We start from the raw sequence: 19810 nt of genomic DNA on the forward strand, positions 1-19810 counted from the left end.
CATCAGGAACATGGTAATTGAGACTGAAAGACCTAGCTTTGTTCTGAATTGTCATTCTATTTTGGACGCTTTTCATTAAAACTGTCTTGGAAGTTCTTAGTTTATTCTCTATACCATACTCAAAACAGATTTGAATTCGGAATAATGATTCTCTTCATGTCTAATTCCATATGCAACTGCAGATATATAATAAGTATGTTTAAATTTGACAAAAGTCCATCTATACAACTGTATAAGATAGTTGTGCAGTACCTTGGTCTTCGGCTCTCTGGTTCAGTATATTCAGTGCCTCCTTTGCTTTTATACTTTTTGCCCAGGACAATGCATATGTCACAAGTGCCAAAGTGTAATTATCTGAAATGCCTTCTTCTAATTTATCTTCCAGAAAGTTTGTAGCACTCTTGATGACATAAGCATGCTGCAAATGAAGATTATATTGAAGATTGTACAGCAAGTGATTTATTGAAACATTAAAATTTAAAAGAAAAACTTGTACAGAAAAATTACTATTGCCAAACAACAACCCAAAAATACTGAAAATCTCTTTCAGAGTCACAGACATGCACCTCAAAGGCAAGCCTTTTGATCTGGCACTGTCTTCTATGAACGTGAGGAATCGCAGTAAAATCAACTGGAATGACCTAACATCTCTAAGGATAGCTCCCTCCATAAATTTCTTTGCAAGTTCTTGGACTAAAGCCATAACAATATTCTTACTAAAAGCAACTGCCTTCAGTTTTTTCAAAGGCACATAAAATTGAAAAGCCAACAGCACAACTTTGTATTGTCTCAGGTAGCTACAGGAAGTTTAACAAAATCAGTTTAAATTTTGTCTCTGATCAGATGTCCTTCAATTTCCTTGAACTACTGTTTGCCAGGTACTACGGCTATTTATGAAGTGTTCCAGTAATTGTAAATTCTGTTTATGAATTCCAATACCTGTTTATCTGGGAATCCCAGGAGGGACGACATGATATAAGCTGTGAGAGTGACTGGATTATTGGTGCCTCCTTGAAGATCACTGTGTAACACCTTCCCAGGCTCACGAAACTCTCCATTTAACTTCTGATGCCGAATGATCCATTTAGCCGTATCCATGAGTACATCTTGGTCAATATCTATGAATGGACGAGCTTGAAGGAAACATCTTAATACAAAAGCTGATAACCTTGGGGGGAAAGTTAATCAGATACAACAAAATTAGTGACATATTAACAGCTTCTTCTGTTTAAGATGATGTGTGAATACTGTGATGCATAAGGCGCTCTCCACACACCTCCCAAGCACAGAGGAAAATACATGCCTCACCTAGACCAGCAAGTACACTAAGTTTAATCCACAAAAAAATGAAACTATGTCCTTGTTTCTAAAGATCACCTCTTTTTGCATCTGTTATGTTTCAAAAATAAATACAGATATAGACTCCAAGTCTGCCAGCACATGTACATCTTTACTCAAATGCTGCTCTCCTGCCTTCTACTGCTGGGCAAAAATGGCAAAAATCATAATTTACAAAGTAATGCAGTTATGAGTATGATGTTAATTACCACCGTTTTCCCTGTAATTATATCATTGAAACAACCTTTGTTGTTTTACTAATAATCCCAAATTCTCCTTTGACTCTCTTCTTTGCCAAATATACATTCATGTAACCTGTCACTGCACTACTGAAGTACCAGAGTTGCCAGGTCAGATAAATTATACTCATTTTCCAATCCACTGGGTCAAAGGCACATCTTGCTGATGTCAATGAAAGATGCTCAGTGACTCCAGAAGGAATGCCTCAATCAGTGGCACAGTCACGGGGATGGTTCTCTTTAAAGTCAGCAGTGTGTACTGATATACACAAGTATATTTAAACTAACTGAACTTGGGTTAGCTGAATGAAGTGCTAGAACTTGTATCTGTTATCTATCTTGTTTCCAGTACTATGCTCACAATGCTTCTCGGCATGAAATTCAGCACTAAAAAAAGGCTTTTTCACCTCTATCTACAGTCTAAAAAAAGGAGGTATGAGAAAGGTAAGTAGGGCAAATTTTTAGCACTAGTAACTCTGTTCAACCCCTAGGAAATGCCTCAGTCATTCTTTAGTCTCCAGTACGGAGAAAACTGAAATCTGAAGCAATAATGGTCACATAGCCCTAAATAGTTCTAGTCAACTGGAAGAACAACTCATTTAATTATTATTCTTCATTCCTTTGAGGAAAGCAACAGAAAAACTTTCAGACCAAGCTATTTCTCTGGATGAAATAATGCACCATTCATCTTCTGCAAAATTAAAGAGCCTTGCCCTAATAATAGCTTTGACAGCATGTTATCCAGCAGAATGACCTTAGAATCATAATGAATGACTAATGAAAACCAGGCAGAAGGCTAATACAGACGGAAATTTTTACCAGCTTCTCAAAAAATTTTTAGTCGTGGGGAAAGTATCTAAAATACTTAAATTCCATATTGAATCTGGCAGAACTACTTACCATGTGCTCCCAGAGGGATCGTCATTTCCAAAGGCACTAAAAGAGCCATCATCTCTCTGGAAAAGCAGCTCTCTCTGGTAGCCTGAAGTGGAAAAGCAGAGACAGGTATTGGAAACTTTCCTCTCATGTGGGTTTTGGCACAAACTGTCTGCTGATGAGAAGGAAGGCACTTTCTAAGGTTGAGAAGAACCTGACATAGTGTTTAATAAAAAGTCTCCCAAATATGTAGGAACACACAAAACCACACAGAAGATGATGAGAAAGGGAGAGCAGTAACATGAAGAATCCATTTACAAAAGCAGAACCAGCAGCTCCTGCTCACGCTCACAACAGTACTCAATGGCTCGAGGAGCACAGCAGCAAAGAGCAGAGAACAGAGTAGCAGATATAGTTCAGTGCTTCATCAGTTTGGGGAGCTGGAGCTGTGCACATACAGAACTACTCTATCTTTCCAGCAGAAGGAAGGACAAGCAAAAATGAAGTATTTTCCAACTGGAAGGGCAAAGTGTACAGCAAAGCTACAAATGCTGCTCAAAACCAGACTCTTTCAGCAGCTTGCTTTTCCCAAATCAAAGCACTTGTTATTCGAACAGGCGTGCTGAAAGAGGTTACTCTGAAGCAAGTGAAAAATATCAAAAGACCTGAATATCCTGAAATCCTGAGACAGATCCATTTAAAATGCATGCAAAGATTCTTCAGTATGCAGAACAAGCGCAGCTTTTTCCTGACTGCTGAATGTCTATAATAAAAGTGCCCCAAGGGCTCACTAGCAGCTCACAACCACGAGCAGCATCCTTAATAGTTGACTTCAGTGCAGAACCAATGTTCATTAATGTTAGAAATTAAAAGTTTCCTACAACATGCTACTCCCTGTAGTTCCTAAAATCTAAAATCTTCCTTCCCTTATGTTTTGCTTGCCATTTGTTTAGCCATAACAATAATCGTATCTATTTATACCATTTCAGAAGACATCTTTTCTTCTTTCCCTCTACCTTGTCTTTTTCCTTGGCTATTTTGGCTGTTATAATTAAGAAAGTATACTCATTAATTTAACACCTGACAGATAAAGACACAATACTGAATCAGCCAGGCAGGAAGAAAACCTGTAGGCAATCATTAAGTCCTACACAAATTAAGAAATTTAGAAATATGTTCCGTGAGGTCCATACAAGTGTTCCCCTGCAAAATGTTCCTTGTTTTTACTGATAAAGAATTAATCACCTGCTTACATACTATCCTGTATATAGCTACATAGTGAGTGAACCACAGCCTTAATTACTGAGGAACAAATGGTCTGATCCCCCAATCTAAGGTATAATGTAAGATGAAACCCTAGTCAGAATCTAAGCAGAAGAGATATAAAGATACAAATATGAACTGCTACAGTATAGCAGTGCACCTTCCCATAAGAACTCTTAACCCAGTAGCATCAGGTTTAGTTTTCGTCTCTTTAGAAGAGTTTGAAATTAAAATTTCCACTTAAGTATAGGCTTCTTACAGCATATTTATCATGACAGTTATTGATTACATGATTAAAACTGGTGAATCTTTCCTGTACAGACAAATCTGGCATCTCAGTTAATGATCTTGAGGAATCAAGCACTCTTGAGTGGGAAGAATAAAGAAGGAATGAGTGGCACCACCAAGGAAAACAAAAGTCACTGTCAAATTTAAGCCTCAAAATAATGTGCTCTGAGGAACATGAATATATGTATATATACAAATAGATTGCTTCCTCTTCAAAGATATATGACTGCAAGGCCTGGAAACTGAGCTTTTTCTGCTTCTTAGCAGAAGGGGCAATACATAGCAATAAGTATTATTATCACCACCCCTTTGGTAGTGTAAAAGCACTGAACAAAGACCAGCAGCCTGCTTAACAAAGACTGCTGAGTGGCCCTTACATAGGGAAAAAATTATCTCATAATTTATTAAGATTGGGAGGCATAAGAAAGATGAGCAGAACCAGAGGAAGAATGGAGTGATCATTCAGCTATTTCCTACAGTATGGTTGTTTTTTTCTTAACCCCAGCCCCACTGCAGTCTCACAGAAGTGCACATGCATCTGCCACAGGGGAGTCTGTAGAAATGCTGGAAACGAGATCTGGGGGCTGTGAACTACTGTGTTTGTTCCAGTGGGCACTCAATCAGATATGAAAAATGATACTTCAAATGTCAACACATACAAGTGGAAAGGCAAGGAAAAGAAGGATCCTATTATGAAGATGTACACTAGTAGTCCCGGAGGACTGGCTGGAACCCAAGAGATGTAGGAGGCTTGCTGAACAAGGCTGAAAGAGGAGTGCATCAGGATGGAAAGGACTTCAGAAATACGTGAAAGACTAGAGGGTCTCAAATTTCAAATAGCTTGGAAATACTGCTCAAATTCATTGTTTGCTTCAGGTCTAGCACCAAAGTTTTCAGGCTGACCAGGATTTTTTTTATTTCTAAAGAAGTGATTTCAAGACAGGATCTGTCATTCTCACAACTGAAGGGTTGTTTGTTTTTTTTTAAAGGCAACTTTTCTTTTGCTTTGCCTTTGTTCTAAGCAAATAAAAACTGATAAAAGAACATACAGCAGTCTCTGCTACCTGTATGATCCCTTCTTCTCACAAGCATTTAGCCTTAAAACTAATTATATTTACTTCACATTCTGAGGTCCCTTTTTCAAATATTTACTGAATTCTAACAGGTGAAATAAAGTCTGTTTTAGATTGAACTTCATGACAATCCTTTCAAAAACAGAGCTTATAAAAGTTACATCTCAAACTACAGATAAAGTTCAACTTTTTAAAAAAATCAGTGCAAAAAATAAAATTGTTACAAAAAACTAAAAAACAACCAGTATTTTTTAGACTGTGTCTCTTCAGATTACAAATATGTCAGCGTACTTACTGTTTTGTCTAACAGTGTTAAAAGCATGCACCTAAATTCAAGGCCTCAGGAACAAGTTAAGTAACATGATGCTTTGTATATAAGTGATATTTAATCCTAGACTTTTCAGTTGATTTGAAATAACTAATAAATATGTTACTGGAAAACTTCATAATTTTATGGTAACAAAACTCAGGCTTCAAAGAGGTAGATTGCTTACAAACTTCAGAGTAGCTTTTTACATAGCACATCTTTTCCCCAACACCTTAATTTTCAACTAGAGCATGTAGTAGGAAAGGTTTAAAAAAATCATTTAACTGCTTTTGACAGAAAATTGGGATCTTGATGAAAGGAAAATTTATTTTTGAGCTGTGTCTTTTCCAAGGCAAATGTCAACAACTTAAAAAATAAACATAAAAAAAGCCAAAGACTTAAAGGGAGTAGACAACATTTAAAAATGTCATCATAGTGGCTTAGTAGGGGTGTAGCTCACATGATGGTCTCTCTCTATGAACCCAGCTCTTGGCATGCAGAATGACAATGGGAGAGTGATATACTGGAGTTAAGACACTGATCCAAAAGGCACAGAGAAGCATAGTTTAACTATATTCTCCACACTCTGTGATGCCCTGCAGTATTTCACAATTAAAATATTCAACAATTTCCAACTAAAATTTTCCAACTTTTGATTTCCAACACTGAGTTTACTTCTGACCAAATCTAAAACTTGGGTGGGCAAAAGCCAGCCACAAGAACAACCAACACGCCTTGGTCTCTGCAAGGACACGGCAGGATAGGTTGGTGTCACTGAAGACAGATACGTACATAGGATAAATATGGTTCACTCTGCCCACTAATTTTCAACCTCTGTGCCTCAAGAATTGTTTGCTCACACGTTTTTTTAAAAGGAGAAGAAACAACCACCTAGAAAATCCATATGAATTACCTTAGAATCATAGAATAGTTATGGTTGGACAGGACCTTAAGATCATCTAGTTCCAAATCCTCTGCCACGGGCAGGACCACCTCACATTAGACTATGTCACCCCCTTAAGGCTCTGCTCAACCTGGCCTTGAACATGGGCCAGGGATGGAGAATTTACAACTTCATTAGGCAACCCATTCCAGTGCCTCACCACCCTCACAGTAAAGAATGTCTTCCTTGTATCTAACCTGAAATTCCCCTGCTTAAGTTTAAACCCATTACTTGTCCTATCACTACAGTCCCTGATGAAGAGTCCCTCCCTGACATTCTTGTAATCCTCCTTCAGATACTGGAAGGCTGCTATGAGGTCTCCATGCCGCCTTCTCCGGGCTGAACAGCCCCAAGTTTCTCAGCTTATCTTTATATGGAAGGTGCTCCAGCCCCCTGATCATCCTCATGGCCCTCCTCTGGACTTGCTCCAAAAGCTTCTAGAATACATTTTTCCTCTGAAAAAAAGTAACTATATAAAAACAATGTGTTTTTTTCTGAGCAGACTTGTCTTTCTAAACAAAACCATTTGCTCTGTCAGCTCAGAAAAGGAAAATAAAGAGAAGATGGGCTTTTCTTCTAGTTCTCATGACACCAATAGAGCAGTATTTCAAATACCAAATACAGAGTCACAGATATCTTTTTACTAGTGAAAATTCTTAAAAATCTAACACCTGTCTTTTAAGCATACAGACCTTTTCTCATAAATGATACAGCTTTTGATTTAATATCCTCTCTCAGCTGCCTGGTTTTAGTCAGGTATTGCAAAACATAAACATTTGGAGCAAAATTGATCATATTCTGTTCACCACAGCCATAAGGCATCTTAATCAATGACGACAAACCGTTGATAGAAGGCCCAAGTAAATCACCTGAAATATAAAATGTCATTAAAATAAATTAAAGCTTATTGCAAATAAATGCATACCTCACACATAAAGGGTGGTAACATCTAAACTGGAAGAAAATATGCAACATTAAGAACTTTTGTACTAAACACCACTAAACAGGTAGAAAACATACTTCATCTTCTGATCTGCTTTGTGCCTACTTACATTCCAACTATGGGGTAATTTCAAACAGCCACCATTAAGACAAGCAGAACTAAAAAAGGATACTAGCAAGCTTTGCAGGACCTTCCTTATTGAACTCTGACTCCCTCTGTAACTCTGAAAATGGATAGCAATACCATAATATTGTAAATTAAATAAAGAAATAACACACTCCATCCATAAGGTCTTCCTATTCTTAGTCTAATGCATGATGTTAAATTATTTTTAATTAATGATTCAGCCTATTAATATCACTTAAATAAAAATAAATGTAGTTCCCTAAAAACCTATAAAGCAACAGCCTTTCTGGGCAAAATCTTGCAAGGGTCCCTGGAAGCTCTAGCAAATCCTGCAAGGATAGCTCAGGTTATTAGACACCACCCTTTCTGCTATACTTGACAGAGTTTATTACTTCTAGTTACTACTAGCAACTGCTCTGTTCTTTAAAGACCACCTACACCTGCAATGCAGAAGATGACAGCAGCTGGATTATGAACATACACATTAGAAACTGGGTTCAACAAAAGCCTAGTGGGCAAAAAACTATTAAAAAAATATAGCTGACCAGTAAATAATAAAGATGGAAAAGGAATAAGGTAATCCTTACCAACAGCAGTGACCTGCACTCTCTCACTGCCACTTACAACATCAGAAGGAAAAGTGAAATCCAAAGTTTTTGACACTGATCGTGGCTTATTCCCAGTCAAATCCAAAAGGACTGTCTGAGAATACGTCTGTTCCAATCCTTCAGCCTATTAAAATAAAGACAAGATCATTGTATTAGGATAGGAGTTGGGTGCTTACCGCACTGAAGGATCTAAAAACAATGTCAGGTATTTTGTGCTGCTTACTAACACATCCAGAACCTAAGCTATTGGCCTGCCCAATTAAAGACCTACCTGCACTATTTGCTTCTCAAGACCACGTGTCAATGACAAAAATGCACCTGCAAAATCAATGACGGCATCTCTGATTCCAGAGAGCTCCATGCTTGGCTCCGTGGCCAAGCACATGTCAAGGCTGGAGGTGGTACCTTTCATGCTGTTTGCAATTCTACAGGCTGTTACACAAAAGGAGGACTTAAAACTGAAGTAAGGTACATGACCAGAAAGGTTTCATTTCCTCATGCATGCAAAATCCTAGAGTACTGCTTTCAGGTCTGGGTTCCCCAGCATAAGAAGGATGTGGACCTGCTCAAGCAAGTGCAGAGGAGGGTCACAAAGATGATCAGAGGAATGGAGCACCTCTCCTGTGAAGACAGGCTGAGAGATTTGAGCTTGTTAAGCCTGGAGAACAGAAGGCGCAGGGGAGAACTGAGAGCAGGTTCCAGTACCTAAAGGGGGGTGATAAGAAATTTGGAGATGGACTTCTTACAAGGGCATATAGCGACAGGACAAAGAGGAATGGCTTTAAACTGAAATAGGGTAGGCTTAGATTTGATAGGAAAAAATTTTTCACTGTGAGGGTGGTGACACACTGGAACAGGTTTCCTGGAGAAGTTGTGGCTGCCCCATCCCTGGAAGTGTTCAAGGCCAGGTTTAGCAACCAGGTCTAGTGGAAGGTGTCCATGCCCACGGCAGGAGGGTTGGAACTAGATGGTCTTTCAGGTCCTTTCCAACCAAAACCAGTCTATGATTCTACAATGTTTCCTTGAGAAAAACTGTCCTTGAGACAGGGAAAATAAATGGGTTTCTTTCCTAGTATAACAGGCTTTTATTCACTTCACACAACAACTGAACTTCAACAGAAAGGGCAGTAAGTGGCTCCACCTGAAAACAGCTCACAACCCTGCAGCTTAGTGGTTGTAAGTGGTCTAAGGAGAGGCTGCAAGAGCTGTCCCTGTTCAGCCTGGAGAAGAGAAGGCTCAGGGGAATACCATCAATGTGTATAAATACCTGAAGGAAGGGTGCAAAAAAGACGGAGCTAGGCTCCTCCCTGTGGTGCCCAGAAGCAGAATAGAAGGCAATGCACCCAAATAAAAGGATACTTTTTTGACTGTGAGGATGTTGAAACAAAAAGGTGCCCAGGGATGCTGTGAAGGCCCTCTTCTTGGGAACATTAAAAACCTGACTGTGCGGAGTTCTAAGATTCCTGCTGTAGCTGATCCTGCCATGAGCAGGAAGGTTGGTCTACTTCCTTTCAACCCTGATCATTCTCCAATTCTATGGCCTTAAGCATTTGTTTTAAGGATGAGATGTACAAATATTTACCACCTTCCACTGAAATAGAGTCTAACATGAATCAGATGTCTAAAGTTAGGCAAGTCTTACCAGTTTCTGCTTTATTAGAACATCTGGGGACTAAATTTTCATCAACAGCAAAATAAAAGAACGTTCATATAAAATAGGCTTTGAACTAAAGCCAGGTATATGGAAAAATTGTTTGCACTTATCTACAACACAGTTATCTGGTTCGCTCTCCACAGATTATTAAGCTAGCTGTAGTACCAGGAGTTCTCTGATGCACAAGTAAGTTTCACCTTGCTTTCAGAAGCATTTGACACACACTCTGCTGTAGAACTGGTCTATGTGTTCATTTGTGGAAGGGGATCTAAAGAATTTTAAAGGAGAAATTATTTAAAAAGTAATGTTTTCTACTTAGAGCCACCTGACCTGAAACCAACCTTAAAGAGCAAGAGGCAGACAAGTAAAGTGCAGACAAGTAAAGGTAAACAAGTGCAGCCTTTTTGCTGCACTCTGTTGTCTATTTTAGGAAACAATTTATTTCAAGAACAAGCCAAGCTGCAGACTGTTTACCTTTACTAAAACTTTCTGGATGATAGCATCAGAAGCAGCAGATGATATTGCTGTCACTTTGATGGGAATCTCTCCCAGCTGTTTTGGTTTGATTGGGAATTGAACAGTTTTCCCATCTTCACTTGGTACAGACACAGACTGTTGATTTTCAGTTGCATTTATTTCATTGGATGTTAGAATGATTTCAAAAGCATCATTCATATCCAGGATCACAGTAACCTGTAAATACACAACATTTGCAATACAAAGCATTAATTTTTAAAAACTGCTTTCATAAGCTGCTAACTTTTTTTGTGTATAGAGAAATAGTTTTATGGCCTGCACACTGATGAAAATATCATCTCACAAAAGAAAGACATGGTCTCCGCCAGTGATGAAAACCCTGCAGTGTTTAGTAATATTCAAGTACAAAAAGACAGTTATTTTACCTCAGCTTCCTCTTTTAAATAATTAAAGATGTTCACTTCCAAAATGAACTGCTCTCCTCTGATGACAGAGTATGGAAGGTTCAGGAAAATGAAGAACGGTTGAAAAGCTTCTAGCTGCAAAACAAAATCAGCAGTGAACCCCTACAATCAGATACTAGAAAGAAAATGACTACACAACTTGTCTTCTGATCACTTTAAAATTCAGATGACAGAACATGTTTGCTTGTATGCTACAGTTAAGAAAATGTATTGCTGCAGAGCTCAAGCACAAGACAAAGATGCCTGTGGTCATTTGAACCTTTGTGGGTGCCATTCAGGTGAGAGCTGCTAGGACCAAAAGCCTATCATCTGGCAAAACTGGAAGCTGTGATCTGTCCTGAGACCACATTAAGGTTAACTGTGAACTGTTTTGTCTGCTAAAGTAATGGATGATCAAGAACCTGTCAGCTGCCCTATCTCCATGTCAATATACATGCTGGAATACAAAATCACTAACTCGTCTAAATTCTGTAATTCACCGACACTTCAGAATTATGTGTTATTTTGTAAAACTAATTTTGGTATAAGCTCTTTAGTTGTATTTCTAAAAATACATCTCTTCTTAATTAAAACTGCAGGAACATATCAGAAATCAGTTACTTTTATCTGTGAACAGAGATTTTTGGATTAAGTCTTGGCTCTAAGAAGCCAGTGGTAAGCTCTCATCAAGCTCAATGGTATCAGAATTTCACTGTTTATGAACATCTATAAAATACGAATGGCTGAAGCATAATATCCTTTATTACTGAAATGTCAACTAAAAATGGTTGGTTTTCATTAAAAGAATTCTTCCAAGTGTTTTGAGTTTCAGATCCAGAAACCCTCAGCTTTCTTTCTAGCTGGCAAATAGTCCAATGTTTTCTTTTTAAAGCTTTGAAAAGTAGTTTGCTAAAGCTTTCAGTGTCAAAAACTTCTTTAGATATCAGACATAAGAGAAATTCTGATGGAAAATTTTTGGCTACTTCTTAGTTGAGATTTTCCCTATGTAGCTATTTTCTTTGTCTTTTTTTTTTGTTTTGCTTATCTTTAACACTCTTGCAATCCTAAAGTTTTACACTCAGGAATATTCCTGTATATTACAACAAAATATGATAGAGCAAAATTATTGACACACTGTGTAGTAGAAGTCTAATAAAAACAAGATGCCAAGCAGTAAACTATATTAAGCACACGGATGTCACTTGTTTATTTCCCTGTTGCAGTTTTCATGCATTTCTTTTGTTTGCTTCTCTGTATGGTACTGATTAACATGTTTCAGCCATATGGAACTACAAGCTCAATCTAAACATCCCAATGTGGGTGAATTACTGAACAGTGCATGTGTGTGATTATAGTTTAAAATCTCAACATCTGTTCTACTTTCAGTCTTCTCAAGTTTGAGGATGAGATGCCAAGGATATATTTTCATACTGTTTGAATCATAAAACTATTCCTCTTTCTCTCCCATCTCTGCCAAGCCGAGTGAAAGAAATGAGAATCATGATTCCAGTCTCAAAGGAGCCTTAGCTGCAAAATCCAGGTCAGGCTCCAAATTCTGTGGTGAAGTTACGATCAGGATGTTCAAAGCGTATGTTCTGTGTCTGGTGTAACAGTCAACTATGAAATCTGTACCTAGATCTCAGTTTGGATCCCAAAAGTTGCCTCTCCCCAAGAATTTGAGGGGAATAGAACTGAAATGGGTAAATGCCTGTCTCCAGTCTATGCCTGCACTAGTCCTGGCATGAAGCTGGTAATCTATGACCCAGTAGTGCAGTTTCAACCTCTCTAACATTAGGCACTGAAGTGGAGTTGTCTCAGAAATATAGTTTCTCTAGGTCTTTACATAATGAATAGAAGGATATAACTACCTTCAGATGATCACGCAACATACGTAAAATACTAGCTAAATGACACTTTCATAAGTAATTCCTATTTTAAACAGGCTAAATAACTCTAAGTAGCTGTTTCCATAAATATAGAGTGATCCTAGGACAACTGCAGGTGTATGTGGGGAATCTCAGGTTAGAGATCTAACCTGATGTTAGTGCTGAGAAGGGATGAATTTAGCTTAAATCACTAAACTCCTTGAACACCTGGAAACACAAGAGCCTCAGAAGACAGGAACTTGGCAGCAAGAAGCATCTCATCCCACCACTGGCTCTCAGTGTCCATTGTGCTCCTCAAGCTAAGTCACCCAAAAAGTAACACCTGTGTTTAGTCCAAGACTGGTTTTGACAGATAAATTAAAGCAAGAGCAGAATCCTCCCATCCTCCCTCCTGGGTAAGTGTTAGCAGAGCAGCACAATGGCATGATCCTTCCAGCCTCTCCCATCCCAGCCACCTCCTCCCAGCTAGTCTGTACAAACGTCCCTGCATGTACTATCAACTCATGGAAAGCCCTCTTGGCAGAGCCAAGAAAACATGGAAACACACTATCCTCAGACAGTCAATCTCTGCTTCTAAGTATGAAAATGGCATATCCTGAGAGTGCTCTAATAAAACAACTGCTCCAACACAAACGGGCACACAAGCATCTGTGCGTCTGAGAAATTTACATGAGCAGGAAGGGGAGGCAGATACAGTATCACCTATGTCTTCAGTCATAATGTTTTCTTTACAGTTTGAATACACATGGCTTCTCAGTCGCTTTACTAAGTATAAGGAGATAGCTGCTGTTCGAACTAAAATAGAGCATCCAGTAATAACCTACAGTGTTACCAGCATTTAAAGGAGAATTGTCTAGTGCTAAGGTACCTCCACAGGAGCAGTTGTCACTCCAAGCCCGCTGTTTTCAGACATCACAAAAGCACTGGCTACCCAGGATGTGATGGTATCAGGTACAGTGACTTCCATTGTGGTGTCCGTGTCTGATCTGATGGCAAAAGGGTAGAGACTTTCAAAAGCATCCATTTACAGACACCAGTAAGTGAACACAAATGTTTAAAATGCATCAAAAATTAAGTCCAAACTCTTGGCAGGAAAAGCTGCTGATTAACTGTTCTTCTTTTCCTAATTATTTAAAAAAAAATGTGATGGAATCAAAATGATTTAAAAAAATTAAACTATTTTAAATTACATGTATTGAAGGTAATTACATTTAATCACATTACATGTAATCAATTTTTACTTTTTCCTTTAAAACAATCCCAGATGAAGGTTTCTTCCTGAACATCTCAACTGTGAAAGAATATGAAACTTGTGCTGCACAACACAGGTCAGATTTCACCATCATTTGACAGTTTGAACTGCTGACTGAATTAGGTGCAGACAGGAACAGGTTTCCCTTTCTGGGCTAATCACCATCTTCTCATGTACTGTAGAGAAAAAGACTGGGTCTCTCTATCTGTTATCTCCCCATCTGTAAAGGGATGAGAGTTTCTTTTGTCGCCAGGGCTTTTATTTAGTTTCTACTGAAACTACAAGGCCCTCAGTCAGGCACTGTCCTATTTTGTGCAGTTGTGAAACACCCCATGCGGTGGGTCTCCAATCTCACTTGTGGCCTCTAGGTGGTAGCAGAATATAAGTAATACTACATTTTAAAGCTATCCTCTTCAGCACTAGTGCAGAACGCTAAACTACAAAACAACAACGGGAAATGTAAATCAGTTTCCATTTGCTTCTAAGCTCATACCTAGTTTTAGTGTCGATCCAAAGCCAAGTCTCTGGAAAATGTGTCCGCACATAGAGATTGCTGAAATCAGGAGGTCCATTTTTAGATACTGGCATATCATCACCGAAACCATCCTCTATGGGTATCATTCCACCATCTACAAAACAAAAAATGACTGTCCTACTTACAAATATCTAGGTTTAACAAAAATCAAATTAGTAGAATTAATAAAAGTCAAATTAATACAGTGTTTGGATTATAATCTATACCTTTGTTACACATGGTAACACTACTCCCATCACATTAGGAACTATTTATTTTTTCTTGCTTGGGTTTTTGGGGGTTTAATAAAAAAAGTTTCACACAAGCTTAAATTTCTACCTGACCTTCCTGGAGTGCTTATGGAACTGGTGTAATATGCCTACACATGACAAACCACTGCAGCACGTATCAGCTGGAACTGCAAACAAGAACTCCGTCCACCCTCAGGCCTTGAAGGAGTAGTGGTGCTCAGGACAGCAGCAAAAAGTAAGTTTTTTACATAGTAGTCCTATGCATTTTGTATGTCTTGAGCCTTGGAAATGGTAATAGTTTGTAAGGCTGGATGCAGCCTGTACACAGTACTGCAAGAAGACCTAATAGGGGCTCTAACCCACAGACCTCCTTCCCCACTAAGTAAATTAGATTTGGCTAATTTATTTTTATTACTTACAAAGAAAATGCTCCTTATCCTCCTCAAGAATTGCATCAGTTGATACCCAAAGGCTGCATTTCTGGATAAAATTTATACAGTATATCTCAATACAGGACATTCAGGACATCAGCAGTGCTTATCTATTTTCCTTTTTTTTTTTATTTCTTTTTAAGAAAATAAAGTCATAAAGCAATTACAGAACTAAAGCAAGGAACCGAGAAAACTGAGATCATCTGAGTATTGCATTTAATACCTGAAAACTTTTCAGAGGGAAGGCAATATCAAGCACAAAGCAATCCGTATTTATGAAAGTATAAACATATTTCTTTGCATTCAGATTATTGATAAATTTCTCAATTTAAAACTCATATAAGCCATGAAAACAGTATATTGTCTACAATCTCAAACTTCAAAAAGGGCATTTACTTCTAAGCAGCGATTTGCAAATCACTAAGCAGTAAAACACCCCAGCTTAGAATTAAAATAGAAAAATTAACAAGTACCTGAAAGACACCAAAAGAACCTCTGACCAGGGGGAAATATTGCACTGTGCTGTATAAATTGAGCTCATGGAACACCTAAGACAAAAAAAACCAAAATCATCCAAAGAGTGAATGCAAATTCACATTTTTCAGAACTTTCACTGTTGTAGGTGCTAATTCATAGAGCTATGCCTTAAGCATCAGCTTGCTTAGCTCTCCTTGGTAAACAGAAAAGAATCTGTGACAGGATGAAGCAGATTTGCCTGCAAAGGTTTCGTAATCAATGGAAGAGTGACCAATACTATATAAGCCTAAAATAGGAGCCTACAGCCCACTGATATTCTATGGCACTTAGGCCATGTCATTTGAGCACTTTAGAAATGACGCATATTGCAAGCTCTCCCAAATTGTTGATGCACTAGAGCTTCTGCAAATAAAGGGAATTCAGAAAGATGAGTAATTTATTCTTCAAAAAATAAAATTATTTCTTTATTTCATATTGCTAATTTTAAAGAGCACAAAGAACAAACCATTAGGAGTTTTTTCTTTTTTCTCTTTCCTGAATGAAGGAACTGCCAAGTGTTAACAGACCAGTTTCTCAACATAAAAACAATCAAATATTAGTTGGAATTAGAAATGCTGGGGTTATCACTTTGTATGCCTTACTGTCTTTTCCACTTATGTTGCTAAACTACTTGCAAAACTAAAAAAATACTTACTAAAAATCCTGCCCAAAGAATATTACTCGTTCAGAACATAAACTGAAACTTTTCCATAAACATATATCTTTCAAACACACAATAATGAAACCTTTTCTCTCATTCACTTACAGAATCTTCTGTTATGTCACTAGCTTCTCCTAGAAGCTTTGCACTTTTATCAACGACTGCAAGTCCAATTACTGATCCTGGTTCTGTTGTACTGATTTTAAGGGAGACTTTCTCAGATGGCTTGACCTTATCCTTGCTCCAAGAGATTTTAATCTAGAAAAAGGTAAAAAACAGCACTGGTTTAAATTATACACTGATATTTACAGCCACTAAGCATTTTCTTAGCTTAATTTGCTATAATTAAGACTCTGGATTTGCTTTTCCTAGGACCTTTGAGAAAATACTACAGCACTCATTTTGCTCTCCTGCTCTGTTAACACACCAGCTCCTTGGACTGGTGGGAAGTCAGCATCAGGATCCACTGTCATTTCAACCAGCTTTTAGAATACAAGAACCAATCTCTTCAGGCACAAGGATACACCAGTTTCTACAGCTGAGGACAGTAAAAGAAACACATCTGCAGTTTATCAATGCACAACACTGCATGTAATGTCTTTAGGGAAAGGTTACTTGGGGAGGATTATTCAGCTTTCAAAGATTACAAGTGTTCCACAGTGAAATCAATACAGAAAAGGGTATAAATAATAAGTGCATGGGTAATGAAGAAGGAAACAGAATAATACAGCTCCAGCCTTCCCCAGGGTACTGAAGAGAGGAAGAGTGATCTACTTAAATTATTTCTAATACACCTCATCGCCACTACAGCAGATGACAGTGCAGAATTTCTGTTTGAAATAAACAGTTTTACTATTTTCCTTCATCAAAACACCCCTACTACGAACACTTGAGGTGGAATTCAACTCCACACTTAAGTTACTTACATTTAGTTGTCCACGTTTCAGTTCAGTTTTTAAGCTCCCATCACACAGTTAAAAGAGATAATGGAGGCTAGAAAGCACTTTGGCTCACCATAAAGCAGAAAATCCAAGTGGTGGTCAAAAAAACCAGTCCTACCGGCTCCACTGACAATACTGGCTGTGGGTGGGATTCAGTTACATAAACACTGACAGTGCCATTTGAGATGTTCAAAGGTATCCAAGACATATCCAGTGGTGCTGCCAAATGACACATAACTTTTCCTTCTGAAGCAGGCTTCAGGAGTCCAGGAAGAGTAGCTTAAAACCACACTCTCTTTTGGGGCAACTGATTTTCTGTAAACTGAGTTCAGACACCTAACTCAGATACAGAGATGAGACTCAGTCACCTCAAGACATCTGGAACCACTTGGGATGTCCCACGGCACACTGTCTGACCCTCAGCTCCCATTCCAGAAAGGGACAGGTCCGCCATAGGACCTTTGAAATGCCCATTCATCCCATGATGACACCTTGAATACTCAGTGGCCTCTTTGAAGACACTAGATGTCTGTGCTTAAGCAACCAAATCCTGACTCTACATGTAAATACATGAATTTATAGATGTCTGAATCTACAGCCCCATCATACCTTTCCTCTGATAAATCTGTGTAGCGGTATCTTCCAAGCACATTCAGTATGAAAATCGCAGACCAACAGCAAACACATTAATGTTGACAACATAAATGGGATTAGCTCCATGTGCGCTTCACTGTAAATGGTCATCAGACTGATTCACACAGAAAAAATGGTTTGTTTCTAGGTAAACTGTGGCACTGCAGCTCTGTATATTCGATTTTACCAACTCATTTGCAGAAATAAAATGCTTGGCAAGGCTACGCATTACAGAGAAAGTAGCTTTCCACAGTCCTGAGTTAATTTCAGGGGCTAGTGTTGAAATGGCAAAATGGAGAAAGCTCAAAATTTGAAAGCCTTTGAGAAAGTAGCTTTCCTTATCTTACATTTTTTCTCCAGTGAAATATAGAAAATACAGTAAGGTTAATATTAAATTCTCACAATTTATTGTCTCAACTGTTCATCCTCTCTGTATATACACTAGGATTATGGTTTTCATCCAAAAACTACATCTAAACAAACTGGTATCAGATCAAACTTTGCCTCATTGCTAAAAACATAATGTAATCTTATCTGTGGACACTTCAATCAGTGAAAAGTTTTCAATTTGTTTGCAGAAGACTGAACCAAATTGTTATGCCTTCCACATTAACAATACCTTCCTGCATCTACCCCAAATTTCAACTAAATTATCTTGTTTTCTGTTTGCTCAGATTCTTCAGACAGTGGTACATAATAGCCATAATCAACAAAGGTGTGTCTGCAGTCCTCTCACCATCCTGCCTTTACACTTCCTTATCTTGTGAGAACAATGCTCATAACCTGAGTTTGGATAAATCATGAAGTGAATGGATAAATTTTTCATGCAGAAGTAAGGCAAACAGCCTCCCTACCAATGTCTGGTTAGAAGCATTAAAGTTTCCATGGGGGAGGAAGAACCTGAACCCATGAAGAGCCTTTGAGCAGTCTCACCTGTAAAATGTCACAGTGAGGCTTCTATTTGCACAAAGAATCAAATCTCACCCTGATATGTAAGCTGGAAAAATCAATTCATTGCTGCAGTAGTAATTTTCCCACTCTTCCTCATGCACTTTTGAGTTAAAGTACATACAGTCACACAAAACACAAGCACTGGTCACACCCACTGATGACATACCACATACAATGTGACCACTGCCTGGCTAGAAGACAGTCTTCATCAATGTTCATAGTTCCACACTTAGAGGACTTATAAGTACCTTTCCACCATATTTGCCAGAGCAACCTATGGCTCAGTAACTGACCAAACTATTAAATATAAAACGAGATGCTGTTTATGTGGAAAACATAGGGCTAGTAGAAATTTCTTTCAGATACACAACAGCTGGACCCTAACTGCACTGGCATTATCAGAAGTCTTTCCAAGGACACAAACCTCAGATTAGATCCTCTATGAGGAATTTTTTACATTTACAAACCTATGATCTAAAATACTGTTTACCATGCAATAGATAGATAAAAACATGGTCTCAGACTCAAGTTCAACACAGTTACCTTGTCATCCAACACAGGCTGAATGGGGACAGTGAGCGCATCATTTACAACCACTCCAAGCTCATCAACGTAGAATACAAGTATACATGCCAAAGGAGCCCAGGAATTTTCTGCTGTTAAAGTGAATGTTTTTGCAGTCTTTGTGCCAAAAGCCATAATTTGTTCCTTAGATAACACCTTAAAGGGAAAAATTAAAAACGCAATCTGTTGATATTTCAATATGTAGTAAACTCTGCAATTCCTTCTACAAATAGCTGTTAAAAGAAGTAGCATATAGCTGTAATTTTTATTAAATTGTTGACCAGTTCTGTGAGACTGGGTATGGAACAGGCTAGTAATGTAATACTTAAGTATTAGAGATAGCTTTTTTCTGTGCTTTAATTTCTGTATCACCATGGACAGGAACTACAACAATGAGTGCACAGCATAACATGACATGAGAACATAAAAACACAACACTAATAGGACTGAGTCATGTGGGTCATCTATAATAGCACTTGAATTTGGATCAGGAAGACACAGAAAGAAAACCTCCCAAACACTCATAATTAACACACACTGCACCATGGAAAGTGTGAACCAGGGCCCACTAACATATTCCAGTTAAAAACCGGCATTCATCAGATTACAGCTAGTCTGAAGGTACCTCAAAA

At 38.2% G+C, this 19810-nt stretch overlaps 1 protein-coding gene across 1 annotated transcript in view; it reads right to left on the bottom strand.

Moving 5' to 3' along the window:
- CD109 (CD109 molecule) overlaps window positions 1–19810 on the bottom strand; it is a 79799-nt gene that overhangs the window by 19604 nt on the left and 40385 nt on the right. Inside the window, exons 14-26 of the mRNA XM_057418817.1 lie at window positions 19158–19334; window positions 16195–16347; window positions 15386–15460; window positions 14901–14961; window positions 14210–14345; window positions 13333–13450; window positions 10561–10674; window positions 10133–10351; window positions 7984–8128; window positions 7020–7196; window positions 2478–2559; window positions 940–1168; window positions 253–418 (exon numbers count right to left, since the gene is read on the bottom strand). Coding sequence (XP_057274800.1) covers window positions 253–418; window positions 940–1168; window positions 2478–2559; window positions 7020–7196; window positions 7984–8128; window positions 10133–10351; window positions 10561–10674; window positions 13333–13450; window positions 14210–14345; window positions 14901–14961; window positions 15386–15460; window positions 16195–16347; window positions 19158–19334 — 1852 coding nt within the window. The remainder of the gene's footprint in view (window positions 1–252; window positions 419–939; window positions 1169–2477; window positions 2560–7019; window positions 7197–7983; window positions 8129–10132; window positions 10352–10560; window positions 10675–13332; window positions 13451–14209; window positions 14346–14900; window positions 14962–15385; window positions 15461–16194; window positions 16348–19157; window positions 19335–19810) is intronic.

The sequence above is a fragment of the Pezoporus wallicus genome, unplaced genomic scaffold (genome assembly GCF_028554395.1).
Source record: "Pezoporus wallicus isolate ANWC-B61680 ecotype Strahan unplaced genomic scaffold, APGP_CSIRO_Pwel_v1 contig_4901, whole genome shotgun sequence".
Taxonomy (NCBI): Eukaryota; Metazoa; Chordata; class Aves; order Psittaciformes; family Psittacidae; genus Pezoporus; species Pezoporus wallicus.